Genomic DNA, 22,569 nt, shown 5'->3' on the forward strand with positions numbered 1-22,569 from the left:
CCGGGCCGGAGGAGCCGGGCCTGCCTGGCCGAGCTCCTCCCCACCCCCCACCCCCTACCCGGGAAGACCCAACAACTCCGGAAAGATCCTGCCGGGAGAAGTGTTTGCTCTCCCCGAGCCAGGGAGGGAAGCCCGGCGCAGGCAAATTGGAAATTTAAAAAGAAATTAAAAAAAAAAAAAAAAAAAAAAAGAAAGAAAGAAAGAAGGAAGGAAAGAAAGAAATACGCTGAGTGGGAAAGGCGAACAGGGACCCGGCGGCGGCGGCGGTGGCGGCGGCGGGGCGGTGGGCGCGGAAACCAGCCGCGTGTGCGTGGGTCCGGGTGTGCGTGAGTGTGAGTGCGAGTGCGTGTGTGTGCGTGTGTGTGTCCGCGGCGCGGGCCGGAGCACTCACCATCTCGCCGGGGGAGCGAGGCCACTTCGGGGTCGGATTGGAAATGTTGAGGCTTCGCTTGCTTCCTCCGCGACATGCTGGCTCAAACATCAGCTGGGGCAGAATAAAAAATTACTAAAAAAAAATCTTCTCAAAATTACGGAAATCGAGCGGCGGCGGCGGCGGCGGCTCCCCCCGCCCGCCGGCCCGCCCGCCCCCTCCCCGGCTCCCCGGCCCCGGGCGCAGCGCGCATGTGTCCTGCTATAATTATGATTATCAATAATGCATTGCGATTAATCATAGAGGGGCTCTTTGAAAGGCGATTGGCACCGGGCCAGCGCTATTCAAACCCGCTCGCCTTAATCAATTAGTTCGTGATTTGCTGCAGACCCCTGTCTCTCCGCGCGCTGGCCCAATAAGCCGGCCGCGGGGCTGGCTCTGCGCGCCGCGCCGCCCGACACTGGGTTAACCCTCTTCGCGACCGCCCGGGACTCCGCGGCCCGGCCGCCGCGGGCCTGCCTCCTCGCCTCTGCGCGCCCGGCGCCCGGGCCCGCGCCCCCCCCCGGTCCCCCCCCATCCCGGGCTGGGCCGACCCGAATTAGCATGCCCTCCCCGGAATTAAGCCTCCCGGGTGGGGGGTGGGGCCGGGCGGCGGGGGCTGGAGACCCAGGCTGCGGGCGCGCGGCGAACTTCCCAACTCCGGCGCTAGGCGCGCCGGACCGCGGGGGGAGGGAGTCCCGTGGCGGGATTTGGGGGGAGGAAGTCCCGTTTCGTGAGTGTTTCTTCGTTTCTTTAAGAGCTACCAGAAAACAGCCCACCCCCACCCCATAAAAAAAAAAAAAAATAAGCGAGTGGGGAAGAGCCAGCCCCACGCCGGTCCGCCTCCCGCCCGCGGCCCGGCCTCCCTCCCGCTCGCCGCCTGGCTCGGCGCTCCTGCGCCCCGAGTTCTCCATCCCCTGGATCGCGGGCTCGCGGGGGCGCGGAGAAGAGGACCGAGGAAAGGTTTGGGAACGTGATGGGTTTGGGGCTTTTGGGGGGGGGAGGGGCAACTCTCCCGCCACCCCGTTCCTTCTCAAAGGGCCCCGATCCTCCAGCCTCTCGTTGCTCCCTCGCTCCCTTTCTCTACCTCGGACATTCCCAGGACAATTAGGGCTGAAGTTTTCGGGAGAAGCAGCCCCGAGCCCGTGGGATAAGGGGCGGCCCGGCTCCGCCCAGGACCCCTCCCGGACCTCCCCCCCGGCTGCCCCGGTTGGCTGCAGGGCGCGTCACTCCGCGGGGAGGCGGCGGCGGCGGTGGCGCCGCCGAGCCCGGGGCGGGCGGAGAGCAGGGACCGGCCTGGGATCCGAGTTCAGCTCCAGCCGGGGGGAGGGGAGGGGCCGCCGCTTACCCTGAACGCTGCAACCCGCCCCTGGCCTCGGGAGGCGCGGCCCAGGCCGGCCGGGCCTTGGGCAGAGCCTGTCCCCAGGACCCCTAGGCTCTCCGCCCTGGGGAGGGGGCCGCGCCCCAGGCTCCTGGCAACCAGGTGGCCGTGCTGAGCCGGGAATGGTGGCGGCGCGCGTGGTGGTGGTGGGGGGGGGGGGCGTTGTGGGGGTGTCCGCAGCTGTCTGGCCCGGCAGAAGCTCGTCTCCATCTCTCCGGCACTTGCCGAGCGCGGCACCCAAAACTTTTCGCACCAGCTCCATCTCCCCAGGCTGGGATGCAGCCTCCCTACCCGCACCCCGGGGTCCGGAATCGGGACCCGGGTCCCGCACTCCTTCCGCTGGGCTCGGGCGCCCGCGAACCTGAGGCTCAGTCCTCGGCTCAGCCTAGCTCTTTCCCCTTGCTCCTCAGGGTCTCCTCGCTCCCAGGTTTCCGAAGTCCTGCGCCCGAAGGACAAACTCAAACTTCGTTTGAGTAATGGGGGAGGAGGGGGGTGCAGATACACAATCCCTGCCCTATCTCGCTATCAGGAGAGGAGAGGGCTCATAAGGACGCCCCAATTCGAGAGCGCCCTGGAGTCCGGAGAGCACCACAGTCGGTTCGCGCGAAGTGGGCACCAATCTTTCGAGTGGAGTTTCGGGTGCTCTGGACCCTTACCGTTCTCCCCCAAATGACTCTTCTCTCTTAGTTACGTTGGTCTTTGGTCTTTGGTCTTTTTTTTTTTTTTTAATTCTAAATCTTTTGTGTGCGGGTGAATATGAATGTTTCTGTTTTCCTCCTGGCGACCTTCCCCCCACCCCCCTTGGTGTAACTTCTCCCTTCTTTCTTATTCCTGTTCGCCCTTTCTTCACCTTTTCTCTTATTTTTCCTCTCTTCTGCCCTCACTCGGTCCCTGAAACACACACACACACACACACACACACACACACACACACACACGCTACACTCCCTTTCCACTCGCTCTCCTTTCCTCCCCAGGTCCTGTTGGTTACAGTAGATTTTGATAAAAAGACAAACGAAGCTATCAGTGGGGCTGATGTTGAAGAATGAAGATAATAATGTTTCCATAGGTGGTGCTTCAAATGCCATTATTTCTCACTGAATATTTAAAGAGATCCCTCGGCAAAGATGGATCTGCGTGCTCCTGGGGTGCGAGCCGCTCGCTTTCCCCAGACCCCCGGGAAAGTGTACCGGAGCACGTGCAAATCCCGCACCCCCCACCCTTGCAAAACGGCGGTCTTCGCACACACCAGCCCTCAGTATCCCAGGTACACTAATGTGTCCGTACATGTGCACTTGCACACTCGTTTCTCCGAATATGCCCGCGTTTGGAGCCGCCGCATCCGTCTCTAACACTCTTGGCTTCTTGAAAGTCCGGGCCTCCGGGTCACCGCGTGCTGCCAGGAACCGAGCCGAGCTGGCGATCCCGCAAGCCCTACTTCCCCGTGCGCGCCGCGTGCGCCACGGGAAGCTCCCGGAATAGCTTCACACGTGTTCGTTACTTGCTCTGTGTTTTAAGATTAAGGGGGGGGGGGGAGAGCCTTCCCTCCCCCCCAACACCAAAACAAACAACCAAACGAAACGCGCACGCCAAAGCAGCTTCGCGATGTTTAATTAAAAATGGGCGAGGAGAGACGAATTAATTGGGGGGATCCAAACTTTAATAACTTTTTTCGTTCTTTTGCGTCCTCGACGGCGTAGAGGCGGGCGTCTCGCTCTGTGCGCAGCGTCCCCCGCTAATTTCTTGTTTGTTTTCTTTCCCTCTGTGGCCGGGAGAGCTGAGAGGGGAGGTGGAGGGGGGGGGGGATGGGAGGAGGGGGGATGGTCGGGATGGCGGGGAGAGAATTGGTCTTTATTGTTGATGGCAATACATCAATTACGGGCCATTGTCTGGGGCCCAAGTTCCGTGGTTCGCTGACGCGGGCGCTGCGATGTCAGGGCGCGGGTGAAGCTTCGCGTGCCGCGAGGCAAAGAAATAATTAAATTAATGAAAACGGAGACAGAGTGGGGGTTGATTTTTATTTTTGAGCCGGTCGAGAGAAGGCAGCGAGTGCAAGTGAGGTGCCACAGCTGGAGCCTGTCCCCACGCCTTGCTCACCCTAGTGACCTGCGCGCTGTATAGGGGGTCGCGCCGCCCCAGCCTAAGGTGGGGCAGCTGCTGGGCGAATCGGGCCGACGGGGCTCGGACTTGCCCTTTCCACCAGAGGACTTAGCACTTTGGGGCTGATTCACGCTAGGGAATGGGGGGTGGCCCGAAGTGTGGCTGCTGCTGCGCCAGGGTCGTGACCTCGTGGGCCAACAAGAACCGCACCCGGGGGAGGCGCTCGGCGAGGTGGGCGAACTCACGTTTTTGGGGGCTCAATGGCCATGTTTCTACTAATGCGTCTCCTCGGTTTTCCCAAGACCTAGAACGCCTTGGTGGGTTGGCGGACCGAAGGGCTGTGCCCCAAGGCCACGGGCCACCGCTGAGTCCCCAAACAAGGGGTTTCGCCGGACCGCCCCGCGTCATCCCGATCCTGGGCAGGGGAGAGGGTGTCGAGCCTCGTCTTTCCGAGGCCTGGTTCTCCCACTCGCAAAAAAATCTTATGCCGGCCCAGTCTGACCCCAGGTTCGGGATGGAGCCTGGAATGAGGCCTGGCCTGCGCCCGGGACCCTCCTTCTCTTTCCGCGGGCGCTGGTTGAGCACCCCAGAACTGAAGGACGCCCCCCTCTCCCCGAGCCCTACGGGTGCCCCTGCTTGCTCTGCCCCAGGCCCCAGTCCCTGCGGGCCCCTGGCCAAGGGTAGGAGGGCACTACGGGAGGTTTCGTTTTCTTCTGTCAAGCAAAAAGCGGCGAAAAGGCGGCAGCGGTGCTCGGGGGGCGGGGGTGGAGGCACATCGATGGTATCAGCATTATTGATGGGGAAACGTTTGGGGCAGGAGCCCGGAGATCAGGTTCCCAGTCCCTCCTCTACCAGGAGGTGGGAGGGACGGAGTGGTGGTGGTGGTGGTGGTGATGGTGGGGTGTGTGTGTCTGTGTGTGTGTGTGTGTGTGTGTGTGTGTGTGTGTGTGTTGGGATGGAGACGCCTGAACGCGCCCGCAGGAACCACTCCTAGGGGTTATTTGTATTTTTCTGGTCTGAAAGTTTTGGGGGGCGGTGGGCAGAGAGAGCAAGGACTGATGCAGTTAGTTACCCTAGCCCTTAGAACTCTTGCCCCGGGTGGGGGCTAGAGCACTGAGGGAGAGGGCAGAAAAAATGTCCCAGAGCAAAGATCAAGTTTGGAAAACCCACCGTCGGCTCGATTATTTTCCACGCCCCGGGACTTCGCTTTCCCGAGAGTTTCAGAAACTCCTTCCTTAACCGAACGGCTGCTGCTCAAATCCCAACCTCTCCTCCGCCACGGGAGAGGCTTCGAACCCGAGGCCTCGGGGAGCAGGCTCGGGTGGGTACCCCCGGTTCGGGCGGAGTCGATCGACGCAGTGCGCACTCGGCGCGCTCGCTCCCCAGCAGCTAAGTCCCGGCGGCGAAAAGGCGCACTTTCAGGGGGACTCCCGCCGCCCACAGCCAAGGGCTATCTCCAGACCGGCGCCGGGTGCAGCGCGGGGACCAGGCGCCCCGGCGCCGGCTCCGGCGGGAAAGTCATCCGTGGCGAGCGAAGGGCGGGCTTGGTAACCACCCGCACGCATCCCAGCCAGAGGTCCCACACAGCCTGCCCGAGGCAAACTTCATCTTCCTTCTCTGGCAGGGCCATCCCCACGGCAGCATTCACAAACTGACTTTGCTGGCGACTGCAAGTGCCCGCGATTTTTGCTTTCCGTCCACATGCAGCGTCTTGCGCTGAAATTCACCGCGCCCCGCATGCAACAGTGCCTCGCTAAGGGGGTCTCTGGGTATAAAATTCTTCCCAAAGGAAATGTCTCGAGGTACAGAAAGTGGGAAAGACTAATCGAATTTATAAAAAGAAAACCTTTGCTTCCCTTCGGTTAAAATCCCATTGAGGTTTTCTCAAAGTGAAAAATAAAAAAATAATCATCCTCCTGCAATGAATAGAGTGTAGCTAATTCCTGGAACCTAGAGGTCGTAGGACCTTTGGATCCAGTGAAAAATGGTGAGATCTTGTGTCATCTGCTGGGAATAGGTGTGATATCTGTGGAGCCCTTGACTCTGTGCTTTTGGGGGGTGTGAGGGGGGTCTGCCAGGAAACTCATTTTCCTTCATACAGGAGATCCTCTCAAAAGGAGTCCCAATGGGAACTCCTAGATAAACTAATTTAGCCAATCTCCCATAACAAACTTAAAAAAAAAAATTATCGGCTGCCACTTTCTGTAGCACAATGTGCCCCTTTCAAGAATAGATCAACGATTTCCAAAGAGATGTGCATTTGATTTTACAAAAAAGCTCATGTGCCTGGGGATGGTCAGCGTTTATGGGGGGTGGGGGGGGGGCAAGGCACCTTTTAGTTTCTGTTTGGTAGAAATCCGGATGGCCAACTCTGGTTTCAGGACTGTCCTGGGGTCCTGGCTCTTGTCTGCCCAGCAGCCTTGTGAGCCAGGCCTGTCTCTCACATTATTGGGAATTTACAAACCCTACCGATCTCAGCTGCGCTCTGACTTTCATGGGGAGATGTTTCTCTGGCTTTCTCTCTACTCCGTGAGGGAGAGACGTGCTTCTGCTTGGAGGGTGCTGCTTGTCAGCGTTTTGACTCCCCCCCCCCCCCACCCCGTGCCCACAAGCAACTTCAATTCCATCGCGCTGCTAACACCTCCATCCTTTCTGGCTCCCTATGTGTGATGAGAAAAAGGGGGGGGGGGCGATGGATAGCCCACCCACCTCTTCTTCTCTCCCCTTTTCCAGCTCAGTGAAGTTTCTTAATGATCGCACTGTCATTTCTTTCTCTTTCCGGCCTGGCCTCCACTCTTTCATCCTGAGCGTCCCCTCCCCACCCCAGACTCTCTGACCTGTTTTGTACTAAACTCCAGTCCCTGAGCAGCCCTGCTCAGAACTGTGCTCAGGCCGGAATGGACGTAACCTTTGCTTAGGTCTTGCTGTGGCCTTTCACCCAGGGACTGAAAGACGGGAAGACGCCAGCGAGCCTCTCCTTCTCCAACCCAAACAAAATGGTTTCGGGAGAGTTGGGGGGCAGCCTCCACTTTCCAGATTTGTTTTTATTTTCTCTTTCTTTCCTGGACCCCACAGCACCTCCAGTTTGGGAGAACAGCGCTAAGAAAACTGGCCTTTTATCCCAGGCCCCTAGACAGTGTCTTGACTGCTTCATCTCCAGTAATTGCCCCTGGCCAGCTTTATTCGCACGGCCTACCTGGGCATCAGAGTCAGGCTGGTGGGGTTCACATCCTGGCTGTCATTTAACCGTGTCCTGAGGACACAGTGGGTACATACGCTTGGTCCAGGGAGTATCATGACCCTCCTGTCTCCTGCTTCATAAAATGTAGCTGATGGAGAGGAAGCACGGTGCCTCATTCAAAGCAACCAGCAAGGAGTCAGCTCTGCCTGCTTTGAGCAGCGCGACCTCCAAATACCTCCAGCAGTTTCTTCATCTGTTTAATGGAGATAATAATAGTCCTTATTTCATAGAGCTCTCGAGGGTTAAAAGAGTTAATATGTATGAGGAATTTAGAATAGTGGCTGGCATATAATTAGCATAAATATAAGTGTTAACTATTATTGTTATTCCCCTACACGTTGTTAGGATCGGATGCTACGGGATGGTTAAAAATATCATTCCCGGTTCACCCATCCACCCATCTACTCCTTTATTCATTTACTCTGCAGGGTAACATGCCAGGCATGGGGGAGACCACAGAAACATTGTTAATCCCTCCCTTGCTTAAGGGCAATTAGTCACAGTGTTTGTTTCCGGGGAGGGTGTTACTGCCTGGCTCAGTGTTGGGGAGGGGAATGGAACGGCATAGGAGCAAGGGTAAAAACAGTGCTGGATTTCAGGGCATGTCTCCCATTTCGCAACTAATACCGAAAGTTGAAACTAGAGCAGGTTGTGCATGAGCCCAAGCTGAATTGTTCATGTGGGCCAGGGACAGATCATCCGCCTGCTTCTGGAAGGTTCCTGAGCACTAGTGACATGCATGCGGCCTGTGGCTTAGGTCCCTGCCTGTATTCACTGCGTTGTTTTATTTGGCTCCCACATTTGTGTTTTGATTGTGTGGACTCCTCTGAATCGGGCACAAAACAAAACAAAACAATGAAACAGGTGCTGTTTCTCTTTGGGCCCCTTGCAAGGTATAAACCGTGCGCAGTGTTGACTCAGGCCTCGTGTCGCTGGCTTTTCTGGCTTTCCGTTTTTTGTCGGATTATAAAAATTGAGCATGGTTGTAACGACAGAGCATTCTGTAGCCAAAGCTAATGGTCGGGGCAGGAAATCCTCCTATCGGCCTGTCCCTGTCGTCCTTCCCCGCCAGGTGTGTGTCTTTTGGGTCTGGATGCTGACCCTCTACGGCTGCGGCCCCCGCCTCGTTATCCGTATGAGAACCCTGTTGTGATCAAAGGTAATTTCACATTTACTGTCGGAACGCAAAGTGCTCTTGTGAACTCCCCTCCCCTCTGCTCTGCCTCGCGATGAAAACACTTTGTACGGTTAAGATGTAGAGCAAGAATGAAAGTCTGAGCAAAAAATACCCGTGAGTGGTGGCGGCGTCTTCTGTAAAATGGGAGACCGTAACCCATGTGTACGTTTTCAGGGGAATCGCGGCTTCTTCGGGAAGCGTCTGACAGCAAATGCAGCTTAAGACATTCACAGATGTCAGCGCGGGGACGGCGAGGTTTCTTTTTTCTCTGGTGTTGAAGGAATAGACTCGATTTAATCTGTCACTGGATGTCCTTCTCCTCAAAAATAGTGCCCGGGGGCCCTCAGGGGCTTTATTTAGAGGCTCTTAGGAGCTTGGCAGTATGTAAATTATGCGTGAGTGTCCTTCATAGTTCCCGGTGGTCACCGTCAGAGGGGTTTCAACATGATTTAGCATTTGGGATGATTTGTAGGAGAGTTAGAGCCAGCCAGTGCGGTGGGGATAGCCCAGGCTGGGTTTCTCGCCGGTGCATTAAATGGGTCTCCATGTCTCGGCTGCTCCTTCCGTTCTCCTCCAGGCCTCTGAGTTGATCTATGAGTAGCTCCCAGCATTGGTGGGTGGCCTCCCAAAAGTCACTGCTGTATCAAGGAGTTCTGAGATTTTTCGAAACGAGAAGGGCCTTAAAACTTTACAAAAGCACAACTCAACCTTCCCATCAATTCACTGATTCACTCATTCAGTGAACCAACGTTATTGGGCACCTACCTATGCCGGTTAGTACTTTAGGCATGAAGGATAGACTTGTGGAAAGACAAGAGAAGGTTGGGGCGCCTGGGTGGCTCAGTCAGTTAGGCGTCTGACTCTTGATTTCGGTTCAGGTCACGATCTCACGGATCGTGAGTTTGAGCACTGAGTCAGGCACTGCAGCCCGGAGAGAGAGGATTCTCTCTCTCTCCTGTCTCTCTGCCCCTACCCTGCTCATGCCCTCTCTCTCTGAAAATAAATAAATAAACCAGGGGCGCCTGGGTGGCTCAGTTGGTTAAGCGACCCACTTTGGCTCAGGTCACGATCTCCCGGTTGGTGGGTTCGAGCCTCGCGTTGGGCTCGCTGCTGTCAGCGCAGAGACATTTGGACCCTCTGTCCACCTCCCTGCCCCTCCCCCTCTCGCGCACATTTCCTCTCTGTCTCTTTCTCTCTCTCAAAAAAATAAATAAATATTAAAAAAATAAATGAATAGGAGCCCCTGGGTGGCTCAGTCAGTTAAGCGTCCAACTTTTGGTTTTCGGCTCAGGTCATGATCTCGAGGCATCGTGAGTTCGAGCCCCACGTCGGGCTCTGCACTCACGGTGCGGAGCCTGCTTGGGATTCTCTCTCTCCCTCTCTCTCTGCCCCTCCCCTGCTCACTGTCTCTTTCTCTCTGTCGCTCTCAAAAATAAATAAACTTACAAAAATTAAGGTAAACAAATAAATAAACAAACTCTGAAAACAGATGGGGAAGGTCTCTGGTGTTCCGGAGTCCACATTCTGGAAGGGGATAGACATTAAAAAAAAAAAAGATAGATTGGCTAAAACCCAAGACTGGGAAGCATTTTGGAGAATCTAACGCCGCGTAGCATGATGAAGAGTGACTTGGGTGGCAGAACAGGGAGGGAGAGGTGGGGGTCAGGACGGCCTCCGAGGAAGTGACCTTCACACCGAGTCAGGAACGAGGGGAAGGTGTCCGCCATGCCGCGATCTGGGGACACGAGCATTCTGGGCCGAGGAGAGAGCAGTCGCAAACATCCTGAGGAGGGACGGGCTCGGAAAAATGTGCTCCTTTTCCCTTTGCTTCCTCTCCTCCTCCTTATTCTACTTTCAGGAGGATTTGAGAAATTAAATACGTCCCTTTTTTTTTGTATTGGGCTTTCTAGTTGAATGGGTAAAACAAATTGTGAAAGGTCCACGCAATGGAATACTACTCAACCGTAAAAAGGAATTAGACACTGATACTTTCAGTGAGGTGGCTGAATCTCGAAAGTCTTATGCTGAGTGAAAGAAGCCAGGACCAGGGCGCCTGGGGGGGGGGGCGGGGCTCAGTTAAGCGACCGACTCTTGATTTCGGCTCAGGTCATGATCTCACGGTGCGTGGGTTCGAGCCCCACATCGGGCTCTGTGCTCACAGCGTGGAGCCTGCTTGTGATTCTGTCTCTCTCTCCCTCTCTCTCTGCCCCCTGCTCACCCTCTCTTTCTCAAAATAAATAAACTTAAAAAAAAAAAAAAAAAGGAGGAAGAAGAAGAAGCCAGAACCGAAAGAGTACGCAGGGCATCATTCCACTTCTATAAAATTCTAGACAATGCAAACCAATCTGTGGGGACAGAAAGCAAATTAGCGGTTGAATGGTTGCCTGGGGACAGAGGGGGAGGGAAGGAGAGACTGTCGAGGAGTCCAGGGAAACTTGTGGGGGTAATAGATGTGTTTGTGCTCTTGATTGTCCTCGCGGTCGCACAGTTACATACACATTTCAAAACGGATCAGATTGTACACCTCACACATGTGCGGCTCGGTTTGCTTCAGTCGTATCTCCACAACGATGAAAAACGAGGTTTCTCATTTTGGAACATGCTGGAAATGCACGGTAGAGATAAGGAATTTAAAAAGACATTTAAATGGAAGTCGCCACTGTCGTATGTAAACACTCGACCCCTATAAGGTCTTCGGGGCTTGGTCACGTTTGATCTGGGAACAAGTATTTGCTTGGGTAGTTCTGGGACCGGGGTTGGCACTGAGCCAACTACCTTGACCCTGGAAAAAGCATAAAGTTTTCCTGGTGTTTTTGAGTCGTCGTGACTTTTTTCTGTGATTCTACCCAGAAACAAAAAGCCCTTTGAATGCCAGGTGTTAATCTAGTCTTGGAATTAGAGGCCCCATGGCTGGTGAGAGAGAGAAGGTTCGAGCCCCAGCAGCTGGTGCGTCCAGATGGAGTTTCAGAGTCTGAAGCTGGACCGACACTATTCACGCTGACTTGTAGTTTGCCGACGGGAGGATTAGCTCGAGATGCCGCGACGCAGTTGTCAGGAAGGACCATCTCGGGTGAAGAACGAGGTGTCTCTTTCCAGCCTGCCACGGACAGGTTACGAGAAAAACATGATGAAGAAGAAACACGCAACAGAAAACAGAGTCACACAAAATGTAAGCTCGAAGTTGTACCACCTCAAAATCGTTCTGGACTGCGGCTCCAAAGATTCGAATTCAGTATGTACACAGTGAGGGCCAGGGCTCTGCCTTTTCATCAATACCCTAGTTACACCGTAGTTGACTTTGACGTGGGTGTCCCAGAGTTCCCATTTTGGGACGCACTCACGCAGACAGGGGAGGTGGGTCGGCGGTGGGGCTTTCTCTATCAGCGTGTCCTTGCGACCCTCTACAAGCTAAATCGAGGACCAGAAATTAAGCTGGGGGGTGCTTCCCTCTGTGTTCTTAGCTTCAGCAAAAGACCCTTTAATTTCAACAGACAAATCACTTTTTAAGGGGCTCGGGGGGTGCTCATAGATTCCTTAAGAGGGCAAGAGAATCAGGCTCAGCCTGTCTAGATCTGGTCTCCAGAAGAGCTCCTGAGGAGATATCACTCTCACCAACGGAAGCAGTCCCAATGCTGACCCTGCAGAAGCTGGGTGCCATAGAAGCTTCTGGGCGTTGGCTGTACACTCCTGTGACGTCTTCAGCAGACTGGATTCCCTACAGGCCTTGGCTCCGGAGTCAAAGTCTTCGGCAGGGCATTTGGGGGCTGCTTCATAGCTGCAAGGGAGCCTGGGGGAATAGATGCCTGGCATTTTCAGCTTCTGTCTCAGGGGGATCTAAGGCTCGTGTAGTGGGGAGTTCCCTGAGCTTTGGGAACCAGAAGAATGTCAGGTGTCTCTATGACTTGTACGGCCCCATCCTCCGCCTGAGACGTTCACCGCAATCTTTTTATTTTCCTGAACATCACAGAAGGTCCCCAGAACACACGCTGGGGATGGCCGCAAGCTTTACTTCAGGCATCTAGGGCAGCAACAGCCCTTCTCATGTTTATTTATTTTTGAGAGAGAGAGAGAGAGAGAGAGAGAGACAGAATGCAAGCGGAGGTGGGGCACAGAATCCGAAGCAGGCTCCAGGCTCCGAGCTGTCAGCGCAGAGCCCAGCGTGGGGCTCGAACTCGTGAACCACGAGATCATGACCCGAGCCCGAGTCGGACGCCCCACCGACTGAGCCACCCAGATGCCCCAGCAACAGCCCTTCAGTTGAGTTCACCCTCTGCATTTGAATGGGGCTCTGCCTTCATCATACCCCTTCCAGCTCAACCCAGCATGTCAGAGGATCCCTCAGAAAGACTCCTCAGGCACCATCCATCGGCCCTCAGCCACCTGCTGGAATGTTCTCGGAAAAAAAGGGAGGGAGAAGATAACCGCCACGGTTGCATCCTTGCCAGGACTCAGGCTTGGGGCTGAGCGCCGTACTCACATTAATTAGCTTCCTGAATCCCCCCAGGAACTCTGTAAAGCAGTTCCCATGTTTCCCATTTTACAGATGAGAAAACCGAGGCACTTGAGTAATTGCCCTGGAATCACAGGGGTTTGGAGCCACTGGGTGCCTCACGCCAGGTCTCATGACATCTTTATGAGAGGACAAAAGTAAATGAAACCAAGTGAAACAAAGTGATAACAAAAAAACGTCTTCGGGTTTTAGGAAGCCCAGGTGAGGAGGGGACTTGGGACAGGAGTTGGCGTGGGCACAGTCTGGACCTCTGTTTTGATTTAAGATAACAGAGCTGTGGTTGCTTTGTATTTTTCTTTCTTTTTTTTTTTTTATGGATGGTCTTTAAATGCCTTTGATTTCGAACTGTGCAGCTGCTGGAGAGCTTTAAGTAAATCCACCCCCATGAATTAAACTGTCTCTGATTCTAGATGAGTTCTTTTTTTTAAGTTTATTTATTTATTTTGAGAGAGAGAGAGAGAGAGAGAAGGAGAGGGAGAGGGAGAGAGAATCCCAAGCAGGATCCACACGGTCAGTGCAGAGCCCGATGTGGGGCTCGATCCCACAAACCGTGAGATCATGACCTGAGCCAAAGCCAGACACTCAACCTCCTGAGCCACCCAGGCGCCCCTCTAGATGAGCTCGTGACGCAAGCTGGCAATCGAGCCAAGCGCCCCCCACCCCAGCCCCCAATCCCGCCTTCAGGATGACTGCGTAGTTAAGACAGGCAGAAACTTCTGTTTCTTCTTTTTGCCCTGATGGCTGTGGTTGAAGAGTAGTACGGGTGTAGAAGAAAGAGCTATAGAATTGAGGAAAAGGGTGTTGGAGTTGAAACCCTTCTGCTCTGGTTACTGGTAGCAGGCTCTTACCCCCAGGCTCGTAGGTGAGCTGGTGGAGCGTCATTATCTATGTAAATCAAGTGACTTCCTCTGTATAGTCACCTGTCTGGGGGTGTTGGCGAGGGTGCCCGACTGTTGGCTCCCCAAGGGCGGGACACATGGTTAGGTGTTTGGTAAATATTTGTTGAATGAGTGGATCTGGGGAGAGACAGGCTGGTGAAGGGCATCTGTGCACGCTCTAAAATGCTGACAGATGTTAGCAGCCCCGTACTGTTACGAGAGAGAGTAGTGTCTCAGCCTTCGGTGCTCTCAGAAATAACCCGCGGTGGGAGGGGGACACCTGGGTGGGCAGTCGGGGAAGCGTCCGTCTTCGGCTCGGGTCATGATCTCCCGGTTCGGGAGTTCGAGCCCCGCGTCAGGCTCTGTGATGAGGCTTCATCAGAGCCTGGAGGCTGCTTTGGATTCTGCGTCTCCCTCTCTCTCTGCCCCTCCCCTCCTCGTGCTCTCTCTCTCTCTCTCTTTCTCCAAAATAAATAAAACATTTTAAAAAGTTAAAAAAAAAAGAAAAGAAAAGAAAAACAACCTGGGGATCTTGTTGGAATGTAGTGGGAGGTCGGCAGTGGGGCCCGGGGTTCCAGATCTTCTAACAAGCTCCCAGGCGATACAGGTGCCTCCGGGGCCCCGGACCGCCCTGCGTAGCGAGGGTGTTCAGTGAGCGGCCGGCAAATGTTAACGCCAAGCGTGGTAGGGATGGGGTGACGGAGACGAGATCTTCCAACAGGAGCGTGGCTCAGAGGTCCAGCTCGTCCAGCGTCCAGAAATGTCCCGGCTCCGGCACCGCACCTGTGAAGGAGCCAGAAGCGCATTCCCGTGTGCTCCTGCAGCATCGAGGGTGGCCTGGCCACGGTAGCTCGCGTTTGCCATATTTGGTGAAAATGTGGCTCTGGCTGCCCGTGACTCTGAGTCACCAGCGCGTGGCACCAGCATTAATAACCTCTAATACTTGTTAGACATGGTGTGTGTTGAGCGGCTGGTCCGCCCTTGACACGTCCTGTTGCCATTCCAGCAAAGGTGGCTGCTGCTGATTGTTTTATGAGACCCTTTCACATCTCCTGAGTCCGTTCTCTTGGCAATGACGTGGGTATCAGCTGTGTGGGCTCTGGAATGTTTACCCCAGATCCCGGACACCCGGGCTTTATTCCCACCTCTGCCCCTTTGCTGGAGGCAGGGGTTTCTCCTGGGGGCAATCTCCACCCTCGGGGACATTTGGCAGCCGGTGAGAACATTTTGGGTCGTCGTGGCTGGGGTGTGTTCCTGGCACATAGTGGAGTGGAGACGCAGATGCTGCCGAACACCGCCTGGGACGGTCCCCACTATAGTCACCGGGCCGAAGATGTCATAGCGCTGAGGTTGAAGAAACCCTGGTGCAGAGGGTGCCTCCTCCAGAGAATGCTTTTGCGTAGGCTTCTCGGCTGACTGCAGAGTGGGAGAAGAAAAAAAAAAATCTCGTGTTATTTTTCTTTCTTTTTTAATGTTTATTTATTTTTGAGAGAGCGAGAGACGGAGCATGAGCGGGGGAGGGGCAGAGGGCCCACAGACCCCCGAGGCGGGGCTCGAACCCGGGAACCGCGAGATCACGACCTGAGCGGAAGTCGGACGCGTAACGACTGAGCCGCCCAGGTGCCCCGTCCGTGTGTTATTTTTCTAACTTTCAAGGCCAATAGCCTCTTGGGGCCGTGGGTTCAAACCAAGGCCGGTGGGAGCGAGCTCCTGGCCATCCTTGCACCTTACCCCTCTGCCTGGTACAGGGAGGGTGTTGTGGGTCGGGGGGGTGGGGTGGGATTTTGGTTTTCCCGTCCAACACGTGGAGGGAGGAAGGGAGCCAAGAGCCCCGCTGGGTGTGTGCCTGTGCCGTCTATTTCAGACCTAGGCCCTGAGCGCTTTGGCCACTGCCCGTCTCTCTCTGGCTCGGATCAGCAGGAGGAAGCAAAGTGCTTAGAGCCACCTTGGCTGCAACAGCCAGACTTGGCTCCCACCCCCCCCCCCCCCGCCCCCCCTCCCCCAAGACAGAAGAAGAAGAACGCACGCTAGACAACTCGTTTGGCAGAAAAACACCTTTTCCTCTCCAAAAACCGAGGCACGCCTAATGAGGTGTGGCCTCCCTGGAGTAATTGAATTTGGAATGCCTCTCGGCAGCACGTGGGTCCCTCCGGCGGGAAGCTGCCCCGAACCCCTCCGGCAGCAGGCTCTGGGGGCTCTGCTCTCCTGCCAACGCGTAGGAATAAAATGGGGCGGTGGGGGGAACCCTTGGGGATGGCCCGGCCAGCGCCAGGGACCCCGGGAAGGCTGTTTCACAGCACAAGGAAACGTCAGTGGGCAGGTGGCGGGCAGGTGCCAGGCAGGCGGCGTGTTGCATCCTGGAAATGGTTTCTTTGCTGCAAGCTCGTGCGGGAGGCAGAAGACGTTTGTCACAGAGGCAGAGACGGGCGGGCCCCACGACGGGATGAGCCTTGATTCTGTCTCTGGCAGCCTTTTACTGCGAGTGATAGGTGCCATCTGGGTCTGACTTGAGAAACGACCGTGCTGCAGGCGCTTCCATCCGTGCAGCTTATTGATCGGCTGTGTCCCACCTCCCTGGAGGAAGGGGAGAGAAGGGAAAAACTCAGGGGCTGCAGTACAGCCCCCGCAGTGTGGTGCTGGGGGCTGCGGCTGCCCCCCCATGGTGACAGTATACGTGATGGTCCTTACGGCTTCCTCCCTCTGATCGCCACGCTGTGCCCCCACAGAGACAAGCCAGGTCTGCAGGCACAGTGACCTTTCAGAAAGATGCATGCGTCTTCTGATTTGTTTTCCTCATCAAAATGGTGTGGCCGTGATTCATTTTTCCACCCTTGATACGCTGGGCCCGAAAGCCATTCATCTGGGGCGGAACACCTGAGGATCCCATTCATAAATAATCCTTTTTTTTTCTGGGTCCCCCCAGCCGTGGGGTGTGCAGGGAGATTTACACGCCTGGAGCCCACAGGCCACACTCACGGGGGAGAGTGCGTACCCGATCCTCTGATTTGGCGTGTGGGATTAAACAGTCTGGATCAATATATTGCCATCAGCCCCGAGGGGACATGTTTACGGCATGTACATGAGAGTTAATAATGTAGAAGAGACAGGATCTGCCATCGGCCGCAACCGGGGCATAAAACCCATCTTCCAAGTAAACACGTGAAGGCACTTTAGCAAAAGTTCTGTCTGTGGCTGTTCAGCCTGCAGAGAGAGAAAGGTCTGTGGAGGATAAGGCTGCCTGAAATGAGTCAGGAGGGGTGAGTGGGGTGATGGGGAGAGGGGCCTTCCTGGCGATCGGGCTGTACAGCTGAGTGGCTAAGGGCCAGGTCAAGCGCCTCAGTTTCTGCAAGTCTCAGTCTATTAATGACCATAATAGTACCTGGCCTCGTAGGTTGTTGGAAGGATCTATTGGACTAATGTGTATAAAATGTGTACCCTGTCCCTGGGGTTTAGCGATGGCTCTGTGAATGTCAGGCGGGAGATGACGATGCCGTTGATGACGTTGCTGTTGGTGGCAAGGGATCACTTGATGCCCGGAAGGTACCAGATTACAAAGTAAAGTCACATGCCCTCACCTGACTCCTACTACCCTGTGTCAGGTAAGAAGCAGCCTCTTCTCCTACTTCAAAGCGTGCTTGGCGGCCAGGAGGCCAGGCAGAGCGGTCGCAGAACGTGCCCGCGGTGGGATGATTGTTTGAACTCCAGATCTGGTCTTGACCTCTGCCCTAGAGCCCTGTCCTTCGCTGCCCTGGCTTCCTCAGGCGGTCTGTTGGCCGTGGGGCCCCGAGGCTGTAACGTGGTTTTCACCTTCGGCTAGCAAACTCTGGGTAAAGGACACTGGTCGCCGAAGTCGTCACTCAGCATTCTTGTTTGCGTGGTATTTTGGCCTTTGGATGGTCTGTGTCTTCATTCTGTTGTGTTCACCGAGTGTTGCCAATTCATGGTGAATATGGCAGGCGGGAGACCCCAAGCAGCCAGAGCCTGCGTGTGGAGGGAAGGTTGCCAATTCGGCAACTAGGATTCTGTGTACCCTTTTTTGGTCAATTAAAACCTTGTGTTTAACTCAGATCATCCCTTCATGGGGCCATCTGAGTCCGTAATAATCTCAATGGCTACATGTGCTGAGCCAGGCATTCACTGAAACGCTTTACAAGTACAATCTCAGTTATAGGCTTTGCAGCAGCCTTACAAAGAAGGCCCTTTTATATGGCAGCGTTCTTGGCTGCAATCAACCGAAGCCAACCTGCTATTCCAGAAGGACGGAGTTTGTGGGAAGGACACTGGGGCTTCCAGAGTGGTTGGAGGGCTGAAACACAAGGCTGCGGCAAGGGGCAGGGGCGCGGTGGATCCCAGAGGACCAGGCAGCAGGGGAAGGCTGTTCCGTGTGCCGGCTCAGCTGACCAATCCCCTCCGAGTCCACTCGATCAGGATATGCTGGGCTTACGTCAAGACCTGCCGTTTGGGGGGCCTGGCTGGCTCAGTCAATAGAGCATACGACTCTTGATCCTGGGGTTGTGAGTTCAAGGTCCATATTGGGTTCTAGTAGTGTTTACTAAAAAAAAAAAAAAAAGAAAAAAGACTTGCCATTTGGCCGGGCCAGGGGAGGAACAAAAGATCTTGCCTTTCAAGCACCAATAATGCCCACTGGGGAGTCCCCAAAAGGAGTTTTGAATGTCGGTTGGTGGCAGGGAGGGCTGGATTCTCCATAGCCCAACGTGGCAAATAACCACCACAGGAACATTGATGGCCCCGTTGTATAGATGAATAAACTGAGGCTCAAAGGGTTGGGCAAATTGCCCAGTTTCCACGGGCATCCAATGGCAGAGCTGGGATTTGCCCTCAGAATTCTCCTCCTCCAGACACTAAGCTGCTAACCACTGAGCGGTCTGCCTCCCGTTAGGGACTTCCTTCCATCGATGAGGATGAGCTCAGGGCTGACCGTCACAGGATGGTCTACTCCAAGTGATCTGAGAGTAAGGAAATTTAGTAGCTCCCCTTCTCAGAGTGGGTTAATCCAGAGCCTCAGTCATGACATCAGGGACCCATGCCAGTCTCATTGTAAGGCTGGGTCCCCTTGTGGCTACAGGGTGACAGTCACGGGCTTCAAGTCTCCTTGCTCTCTCGTTCATGTCCCACTGGGGAAAGTGAGAGTAGGCTGTCCTCTCTTCTCTCTCTCTCAAGTACATGAAAGAACTTTCTCAAAAGCCTCTGGCAAACCTCTCCTGGAGTCTCACTGGCCAGAACTGGGTCACATGAGCACTATTAAAACACATGCTAGGTGTGATTAACCTCAGACCTGTCCCTGGAGATGGCCGCAAACCCCAAACTGCATGGCCTTTCCCAGATGACGGAGGAGAGATACAGATATTAGAGAGTTGCCCATGGTCCACTAAAGGGAATAGCAATGCATTTAAATATCCATTATTTATAACGAGGACCCAGGCTGGTGACTAGATTTCCTATACTGATACCTGTGATCAGGTTTATCTCCTTCTCTAGTTAATAAATGCTTTCGCTACACAGCAGCGGTATAAAAAGAACGAAGATACATTATTTGTTCATTGTTCTTTCCAGCCCGGACTTTAGAAGCCGACCAGTCTATGGCTCGCACATTCTCTCACAGACACCCCGCCCTGGAGCTCTCCTAGCCACCTCTCATTGCCTTTACAGGCTCGTTTTATTTGTCAACGTCGTTTTAAAACACAGCTTGCCTCCCAGTGCAGTCACTGGTGCCATCCATGAGGAAGGGTGGTTTGGAGGAAGGGGGAAGGTAGGGCAGAGAAGAAACTTCGCCGAAGGCATGCCATCTCCCCGGTGGAGAGGCTTCTCAGAGCGGGATTGCGCCGTCCGTCGGGGTGCTGTGGGTTGCAAGTGACAAAGGTCCAAGTGGACCCTGTGTAAGGAGGAGAGGGACTGAGTAGGGGCTGGAGTACCTCGGCAAAGGTGCAGGCAGACTTCAGGAACCAATGACACGAGGGGCTCACGAGGCCTCCCCACACATTCCCCTCTCATTCTGCTTCTCACTGTCCTTCCTGTCCACTAGACCGGCTTCCTCCACTTCTGACATACCCTCATGGACAGAAATGCGGCTGCCTGAAACGCTCTCTGCCTTATTCCAAGATATTAGATGCTTATTTTGTTTTTTTAAGAGAGAGAGAGAGAGAGAGAGAGAGAACCCCAACCTGAGACAAAAATCAAGAGTCAGACGCTCAACTGACTGAGCCACCCAGGCGCCCCTTTTTCAGTTTTCATTTCAAGGATCCCTGAAAGGCTGTCTGTGGTTCAGTGTGGCTCAGTGCCAATCCCTGGCCAGTCACCTATGGTCAGGAGTCACGCAGTACTTACAAAGTGATTCCCAATGGGGAGTGGGGCAGTTCTGGGAGGGTGGTCCCATGAATTCCATCACAACTATCTTAGTGGCATTGAGGGGAGGGTGGGGGGAAGGGAGCTTCCTTTGTGAGTCTGGGGACTTTGGCTCTGCCTGGAATTTCCCAAGGAGACTCAAGTTCTCTCTCATCTCACCCCTTCCTCTGGAGGATTCTCTGGAAGCTGCTGGATCCCTCAGGAAATGGTGGTTGACAGAGCTGGACAAATGGACACAGCACAGTCCCCGCCCTCAAGGAGACTAGAGACGGGTCAGGGAGACGGATGCGCACACAACTTCGGAGCCTTCCCCGGGACTCCTGGGGACGTCAGCTGTGACACTCACCAGGCGTCATGGCAGTTTCCTGCGCAGGGGCTTCTGCAGAATCTCTGCCACGTCCCGGACTTGGCTCTGTGCCGCCGTGGCAGGTAAGTGATGGGATGAATACCCCCCCCCCCCTGCCCCACCATTCAAGGCAGAATCAGAATTGCCAGAGAGAGGTGCAAGCTGGCTGCCTGTGAGAGGGGAGCCGGGGACTGGGGAGGCCATCACAGATGTGGCCTGCGCCGAGCTGTGCCACAAGGGGCCAATAGATGGGAAGAAATGGCCACTGAGAGGAGGTGAGGTGGGAGGTCAGCTCCTCCTGAACGGCTCTGCAGGCTTCTCGGTGTTTCTGTCCCCGGCCTGGGCTCTGACAACCCAACGTGCTCCCCAGAACGCTATGTGAATCACAGCGATCAAACCCGAGTTGTCCCTGAGATCCAACATCTGCCGGTATATGCCGCGCCTTCTGGGTGCTCTGGGTATTTCCAACCAGCCAGTCCTACTCATCTTCACGATGAGTACCAGTCTGTGGCACTTTGTCACAGCAGGCCGGACCGACCAAGACAGCACAGATTGCAGAGGCTGCTGCCTTTCCACTGGGCTTTCAGAGAGAGGCCCTCAAGTTCCCCCCGAGGCTGGCCTGCTCCTGAATGGGGATGAGACATGCTTTTATAACTGGTGTCAGAACTGGCCAGGAGCAAGAAGTTGGGACTGAGCCCCAGTGTCCCATGGGGACCTGGAACCAGTGCAGCTTATAGGAGAAGGAGGGCTGGATGACAGAGGAACCAGTCAAGGTGTGTGTGGAAAACCACCTGAGCCGCAGGGTGAACCAGGTGAGCGGGTTTGCTTCTGAAGGACTGAACCCTGGTGGGCCTTCTGCAGAATGGCGACACTGTGGGGATGGCCCCAGGACAGCAAAACATGGTCCCAGCAGCCAGAGTGCCCCCCCCAACCCCCACCCCCGGGGAACTGAAGTCAGGAGCCAGGGCGACAAGGGACAAGCATGAACCCGGGCTTTATATCCAAATATTTTAGAAGGCTTGGTAGGACAAATCAAGGCCAAGGTGAGGCTCTGAATGAATCCTATTTCCTATTCCACATAGATTTTCTTTCATTTATTTTTGGTTTTCATTCAGGTATTTGCTGGTTTGTTTACTTTCAGGGAAGCCACGGTTTCCCAGCAGGGTTCACTGGACCCTCGAAGGATGAGGATTTCTAAAGAAAGTTCCTAAATTTCTCATCTGGGGCTTTCCGCTTCTGAAAGTATGACCCGCTCTTAAAAGAACACATTTTATAGCAGGATCTGGGACACATGGACAAACACATCACTGAAACAAGGGTTTCAAAAGCCAAAACTTGCCCAGAATAGAGGTGGAACAGTCTTAGCATCGTGGTGCTCAGAGAGTGGTCCCGAACCAGCAGCAGGTACCGCCTGGGATCTTGTTGGAGAGGAGGACTCCCAGGCCCCACCCCACATATGCTCTATGGGGGGTTTTTGGAACGTTACCAAGACTTCCATGTGATTCTGATACATTCTAAAGCTTGAGAACCACTGCGTTGTCATATAATATACTATGCTATTCTAATCTATTAATGAAAAAAAACTTTATTTTTTAAAAGTTTATTTATTTGGGGGGGGGAATGAGTGGGGGAAGATAAGAGAAAGAGAGGGAGAGAGAGAATCCCAAGCAGGCTCCATGCTGTCCGAGCAGAGCCCGATGTGGGGCTTGAACTGATGAACTAGGAGATCATGACCGAGAGTCAGATGCTTAACCGACTGAGTCACCCAGGCGCCCTGGAAAAAACACCTTATTTTTAAGCTACAAGTTTGGGGGTAGTCTAAAGGCTACCTAAAAAACCCTCTGAGGCTCTGTGTGGGCTCCCACCTGCTTCCCTTTCCAAGTTCATCTCGTACTATCTGCCCCTGACAACCTTGCTCTAGCCAGCCCGCCTCCTTTCTGCTTCTCAAACTCAGCCCTTTCTAGAAGCTCCTGAACCTCTGCCATGTTGCACCCCTGCCGAGAGCCTCTCCCTGCGGCTCTCACAGGACTTGCTCGTGCTTTAGAAGGAGCCGTGACTTAGATGCTCTTCCTCAGGGAGACTGCCCTGGCCAGTCTGTTTCCTTTTTGGTAGAGCCCTTAACACAGCTGATACCTGTCTGCCTCCAGTTGAAGGTAAGCTGTGT

At 54.6% G+C, this 22,569-nt stretch overlaps 1 protein-coding gene and 2 long non-coding RNA genes across 5 annotated transcripts in view; 1 reads left to right on the forward strand and 2 right to left on the reverse strand.

The window, feature by feature from the left end:
* The window catches only part of SALL1 (spalt like transcription factor 1), a 15,592-nt gene extending 14,077 nt beyond the window's left edge, over positions 1–1,515 (reverse strand). Inside the window, exons 1-2 of one of the 3 annotated variants that reach the window (XM_053906097.1) lie at positions 1,497–1,515; positions 392–484 (exon numbers count right to left, since the gene is read on the reverse strand). In XM_053906097.1, the coding sequence (XP_053762072.1) occupies positions 392–467 (76 nt within the window). In that variant the 5' untranslated portion in view covers positions 468–484; positions 1,497–1,515. Of the gene's footprint in view, positions 1–225; positions 311–391; positions 485–760; positions 915–1,496 lie in introns of those variants that run through there. The other 2 variants (XM_053906098.1, XM_053906100.1) reach the window with 2 other exon arrangements.
* Positions 950–22,134, forward strand: LOC109270943 (uncharacterized). Its single transcript, XR_008423369.1, has 3 exons — positions 950–1,372; positions 20,233–20,488; positions 21,547–22,134. It is a non-coding gene; the product is annotated as an uncharacterized LOC109270943 (long non-coding RNA).
* On the reverse strand, positions 3,385–5,507 carry LOC109270944 (uncharacterized). The gene is made up of 2 exons (XR_008423370.1): positions 5,061–5,507; positions 3,385–3,567 (listed from the first exon to the last, which is right to left on the reverse strand). It is a non-coding gene; the product is annotated as an uncharacterized LOC109270944 (long non-coding RNA).
* Positions 22,135–22,569: the final 435 nt, after the last annotated feature.

This window comes from Panthera pardus, unplaced genomic scaffold (genome assembly GCF_024362965.1).
Source record: "Panthera pardus isolate Hobbes unplaced genomic scaffold, ASM2436296v1 HiC_scaffold_18, whole genome shotgun sequence".
Taxonomy (NCBI): domain Eukaryota; kingdom Metazoa; phylum Chordata; class Mammalia; order Carnivora; family Felidae; genus Panthera; species Panthera pardus.